This window comes from Serinus canaria, chromosome 4, assembly GCF_022539315.1.
Source record: "Serinus canaria isolate serCan28SL12 chromosome 4, serCan2020, whole genome shotgun sequence".
Classification (NCBI taxonomy): Eukaryota; Metazoa; Chordata; class Aves; order Passeriformes; family Fringillidae; genus Serinus; species Serinus canaria.
Genome location: NC_066317.1, coordinates 28,739,836 through 28,745,835, shown reverse-complemented (window position 1 = coordinate 28,745,835; position 6,000 = coordinate 28,739,836). Strand labels below are relative to the sequence as shown.

The window sequence follows — 6,000 nt, the reverse complement described above, 5'->3', positions numbered from 1 at the left end:
TCACAATTGCAGTGCAAAAGTCACCACATGCTCCTGCAAAGCAGGCTGTTCTGTATTTCCACAGTCCTGGGAGTTGTAGACCAGAATTTCTCAATAAAGTGCGCTAAGCTCAAAGGCATGAAGATAGCGACAGATCCAGACTTGTCAGTGCCATGAACATTTGTCTTGGCCACAACATACAGTGTGTACACGAAGTGCTGCATCTACCATCTAATGCCTTCTATGTTGTACCCAAACCTGTGCAGAAAGTCCCAGCCCAGAAATGTTCAGAAATTGCAGTTCAACTGCATGTCTCAATACAAAACCCAGGATTTCAAACACCACAATTTCTGCTGTAGAGTCCTTCCCACAGTCACCCACCCAGACTCAGTTGCTTGAGATCTCCAGGACCAAAGCCAAGAGTGAAATAGGAAGGAGAAAGTACAAACCTCATACCCAGTAAATGGGAACTTTATTAAACTACCGAGTTACTCCGAAATGTATAAATGTTCCATTAAATACAGTTGGGTTTCTTTTACACAGATTTATAGAAATTTATTTACACGTTCCAAACACATTTAAATTATTTTTCAAGCTTGCTACCAATAAAATTTGTTGCTTTCTTTAAAAAAAAGGAAAAATGTCAATCATCTGCTCTTGCAGATGTGCATACATCTACACAGATACAAATAAGAAGGGAGATGCTTTTGTATCTAACCCACAATGGAGGCAGTATCCAAAAAGCTTATCCAAAAAGCAAAATATTTGCCCCTGTAGAAAAGTGGGCTCTATAAATTCTCCCTGTGGGACAGACTCAAACAAGAGGCCCTGTGCAATACTTTATGGTGTTTGGGTACGATTTCTGCATCAAGATTGGCTGGTATGTGGGAGGAGCCAAAGGGCCCTTGCCAGATTCAAACCTCAGAGTTAGCTGTCCCTGATACCAGCCCGTGAGAAGCATGTGACCTCATTCTCATTGAATTACACTCTCCCAGCACGGAGGGATAGAGCAGACAAACAGATCTAGCACTAGTGTGTCACTGCCACTTGTCCAAAGAGATTTCCCTTTTGCTTTTATTTTATTCTTAAATGAGGCTTCATTTGTAAGTGAATAAAAGGCAATTCTTTAAATAAAATGCTTAGGAGAACAGCACTTTCCCCACCTAAATACATTTGTCTTGGGAAGATGCACAGCGTGCTGAATGAGTTTTCCCTCATTCTCCATATCTTAGTCAGAGAGAAGTTAAAATTTGTATCTGCAGGTAAAAAGGGGTGGTTTTACTTTACAAAAAGCTTATCAAATGCTAGTTGAATTCCTTTAGAGTCTTTAAACATTAAAAACCACATTTGAAGCAACCAAATAACTCTACAAAAACATTGTCATGCGTAAGCTCTGTGTTTCATGCTAAATATTCTTGTTGACAAGGAGAAGGAGTGGAGGAGGAGGAGGAGGCAGGGAAACTAATGGCTCAATCAGAGCCATTGCAACATTCAAGTAGTTTGGTAGTATACAAACCAGTGGAAACATGGAATGGTAAGAAAGTGCTCGGCACTACATTGCAGCCTTCAAGAGCTGAACTGCAAACATCCTGATATGTATCATAAATATATGGCACTTCTGTATGACCAAAAGCTGGCAAATTTGCTTGTGATCAGAAGAAGTCAGGAGTAGTCATCATGCCAATGACCCTTCCAACAGGCACAGCCTCCAGCTGTGCTATCCAATGCAGCACCAGCCATATCCACGTGTGCATGCAAGACAATGCTGCCACATTCTTGGAGAACAAGCCTCCTGCCCAGCAGAAAGCCTTCCCCAGACACACATACACATTCATAAAACATGCTATAAATTCTTCAGGGAGGTTAAAGACAGCCATAAACAGCAAACGTCTTGCTTTACAGTTTTTTGGCCAGCAGTTCCCAGTCTGTCCAATTGCCAGCAATGGACTTTGCAACAGGCAAAAAGAGCTCCCGAATCCAAGAAATTGAAAGCAATGGAAAGCACAATCACCTAAGTTCATTTCAGTACTGTTCCACAGGATTCATTTTGACATCAAATAAGAAACCAACAAGCATAAGGGCTTGAGTCCTAGGAAGAAACTTATATACACAAAAAAACTGGCCTTAATCCACGTTTTCTGTCATAAAGTGTTTCATCTCGTAGTTAAAAATTCTTAAAACTTTTTGGCTTTTGGTAACTTTTTTTATCACAAATGCAAAGATTTGCTGTTCTGCTCACATTCCATCACAGTAGCTTTAAATACATTCAAATTCATAAAAAAGGATTTAGACCAGAACACAGCTACTTGCCCTTTTCCAACAGTGTGCTGTACTTCAATAAGCACATGATGCCATGTATTGGCAAGGTTAGTGTTTTAAGGAATTTCACTACACAGACATCCAGTGCTTGGACAAGAGTTCACATTCCAAGGTTAAAAAACCCCTCTCCCTTATTTCAATAATGGCTTGAGGATTTTACCAATTGTGGTTCGGTTTTCATCCTTCAGTTTAAGAGATGCCTTTTCCACTGTTCCCTGTTCCTTTGGTGCAGGCTCTGCTTTCGTGCTGACAGCTTCTCCCTGCAGGATGCTTCTTCCAACCACTCTGGCACTATTTGCTCTCTTTAAAGTACTCACACTGCTCTCCTTTGGATTTGGATCATCAGAGGTCGCTGCTGGCTTCACTTTAGGCAGCCTTTGGGACACAGACCTTGTGATGGGTGGAGGTCTGGATGAGCTGGATAGATCCACTTTTGCACGCTTTGAAGAAGAGGCCACTGTATTCCTTGCAAAGTTTGGGACAACAGGTGGTGCTTTGGGAATAGTGACTGTGGCAACCTTGGTGTCATCTGCAGGGGTCTGGGGTTTTACACTGGAGCGACACATCTTTGTTTCATCTGTCTTTGATTTGACATTACTCCTAACAGGTTTAGAGACTGGCTTCTTGAGAGCAACTCTGTCCCTCTCAAAATGAGCACTGCTTGAGGTGACAGTGCCCCTTCGGAACTTTGGCTCTTCTAGTGACATGCTGTGCCTGTAGGGGCTTCTTGGCAGTGTGTCTGTTGTGCCTCGGACAGAGCTGCGATGAGACAGCCGACTCTCCATTGTAGTGCTTTCACGAGGGGCTGGCTTGGCTTCTGGCTTTTTCACACTGCTGGGTGCCCTGTTTGACCGAGAAATAGGCACCACTTTCCTCATACTTTCATTCTCAGAGGCATTCAAAGTTCTGACAGGTCTAGAAGGAGCTGCGTGGCTAGGGCGAGTGCCACTGGATTTTGTGGAGCTTGGAGACCGATCTTTTAGAGAGTTTGTCTTTGGTCCTACTAGATCTTTATTTTTTATGGGTTTTTCTTTAGGAAGGGTGTGCTTGCTATCAGTATCATCCTTATTGGCAGAAGTGTGAAGAGACAGGTCCTTGTCAGAGGTGGAATTCAAGTTTGAGAAGAAAGATCTAGCCTTGTGTTGAGCATCATTGCCAGAAGAGCAGGCTTTGCCAGCCTCGCTTCTTATTTCGTTGCCTGCCGATTTAAAATCGTTTCCCTCTTCAGAGTCCAATGTCAAGGAACAATCAGTCGTGGTATCTGACATGTAGCACACTGGCCCATCTTCCCTACTTCCCGAAACACTTGTATCCACAGACATAGGGCTGTTGCTGCTGGGCTCTAAAGCTTCATTCTTGCAACCCACTGCCTTGCCTTGATGGTCACGGGCCTCTCTGGAACTCCTGCAAGCTGGAGGCAGCTCATCATCAGCAGTGCTCAGGGAATGGAAGCTCAGATCATCCAGAGTCTCCAGGTCTGTCCCGCCAGCATCCTCTAAATATATTAAAGGTGCATCTTCTGCAGGCTTTGCTCCTTGAATATCAAACTTACGTAACCCTTTAACAAGTTCACGCTCCTCAATTGCAAGGGCCAGAGCATTTATATCTGTGGACTCCTCGCAGGACACGTTGGAAGTGTGCAAGTTGTAGTCGGTGCTCCTCTGTGAGTGATGGGCACCAGGACCGGCTGAGCTGCTGAGGTGACTGGGCTGAGCTGGAGGCACCTGCACGGGGCCACCACTTTTCACTTCCATTTCAGACTGTTGGTGTAAGTGCAAGGTATTTAAGTTGAGATCTCTTGTTTCTTTGGATTCCGTCCAGGCTACGTTAGGTTTTGCTTGTCGGGTGTTTGCACGGGGAAGGCTGTTAAACTTGTTTGGATCCTCGTCTTTGGAGATTTCCAGGAAACTCTGCAACTCCCTGTCTGCAGTCATCCCCAAAGAAAGTCGAGAGCGTCTGGAATTTGTGTTTCTGTACAAAGGGCTTTGAGGCCTCTGCTGCAAGAAGGGAAGAAATTCTCCAAGTCCGTTTTTAGCCAACATCTCTACATCATTTTCACTGCTGCTCCGCCCAAAGCTCCCAAGCTCTCCAGCTGCCCAGGATCGGCGCTTCTCCTCCAGCTCCTTTCGCCTTTGCAGACTATGGAGTTCCTGGATCTCTCGTTCCCTATTCTCCTGAAGGAGGAAAATCACAAATACATGTCTCAGAGGACAGTGTCCTATGCATAAGAACAAGACACACTCCTTCCTCTCTCCCTTTATTTCTTCCCATCGAAGTTAGCTCCTACTGCTGTCACCCACTCCCAACCTCCAATACATACACACACACACATCGAATCACCATGGCAACCACAGCCTGCAACCATTAACCCTATGGAGAGCAGCTCCCTGCATAACTAATGGGATGACACATCCATCTGGTCAGTGTACACAAAAAAAATGCAACAGACCTTGCAAAGACCAACAAATTGACCCATCAAACCCAAGCAGATATCTTAGAATTACGGAATATGCTGAGTTGGAAGGGACCACAGGGATCACTGAATTCAACCCCTGGCCCTGGACAGGACCATCCCCAAGAGTCACACCATGTGCCTGAGAGCATTGTCCAAACACTTGAATTATTCTGTCAGGCTTGGTGTCATGACCTCTTCCCTGGGCAGTCTGTTCCAGTGCCCAACCACTCTTTGGTGAGCCAAAGAGTTCCAGATGTAAGATGGAGAGCACCAAGTCCTCACTAAGTTTAAAGGTGGAAGTCTTACCAGCTGAGTAAACCTCTATCTAATCTTTACATCAGTATTTTAAGACAAACTTGTCTGACCAGCACACAGCCAATGCATTTTTTCCAACCCACTTTACTAAAACAGCAACTGCTCCTCAGCGAGACCAATTTCTGCACAGTGATACTTTACCATTACAGACTGAAAATTTTGTGAAAAGGCATTGCTTAACTGCATATGAAAGCAAATAGAAAAGTTAACACAATGCCTCACATTAGTTAGACATCGACTGACACCACTCAAAGACCATCAATCAATGTCTCACTTCAATTTTGGATCTCATAATCACTGCCAGTTTCAAAAACTGCCAACTGTAATACAGTGATTGCCCACTGTAGGATGGAGATTTTGGCAGCTAAACTGAGGGATTTTGGTTCAGGAAGCCATAGAAGAGGTAGTTTGAATTTGAAAGACAACACAGTAAACACCTTTTTACTAAAATAATTAGCAGTGATTTACTGTGAATATCAGCATTTTAACTGCTTCCTCTAGGCTTCAGATTTAATCTAACTGCACCTTTGGTTGAACTTTCTGCGTTACCTTCTGAAATGAAGAACTTGGCTTGCTGCAGCCAGCACAGCTGTAGCAAAAGAAAGAAGGAAGGAGGCTAGTCTTGACAGAGGATTCAAAAATTACATGATTTTCCAGCATGTTGTTAAATCTGGTCTAATCAATGACACACTGTTTAAAATAATCACACCTTTATTTGTCTAACGCTTTGTGTAGTTTAATCTTCTCATTGTTGTGACAACAGAAGAGCTGCACCACTAGGAAAAGTCACCTGAAAGCTTTCAGTAAACAAAAGCCTAATGCTTTGGGATGAATGGATTAATCTACACCTCTTAAAGTGGATTTGAGACTACATTGGGCTCTGAAAGATAGGATGCATTAGAGACCTAAGAAACCTGAACATCTAAGAAAGG

At 43.6% G+C, this 6,000-nt stretch overlaps 1 protein-coding gene across 4 annotated transcripts in view; it reads right to left on the bottom strand.

The window, feature by feature from the left end:
- Positions 1 to 434: 434 nt before the first annotated feature.
- FHDC1 (FH2 domain containing 1) overlaps positions 435 to 6,000 on the bottom strand; it is a 36,850-nt gene continuing 31,284 nt past the window's right edge. For all 4 annotated transcript variants that reach the window (XM_018926710.3, XM_030239295.2, XM_018926711.3 and 1 more), the window contains exon 12: positions 435 to 4,472. In XM_018926710.3, the coding sequence (XP_018782255.2) occupies positions 2,430 to 4,472 (2,043 nt within the window). In that variant the 3' untranslated portion in view covers positions 435 to 2,429. The remainder of the gene's footprint in view (positions 4,473 to 6,000) is intronic.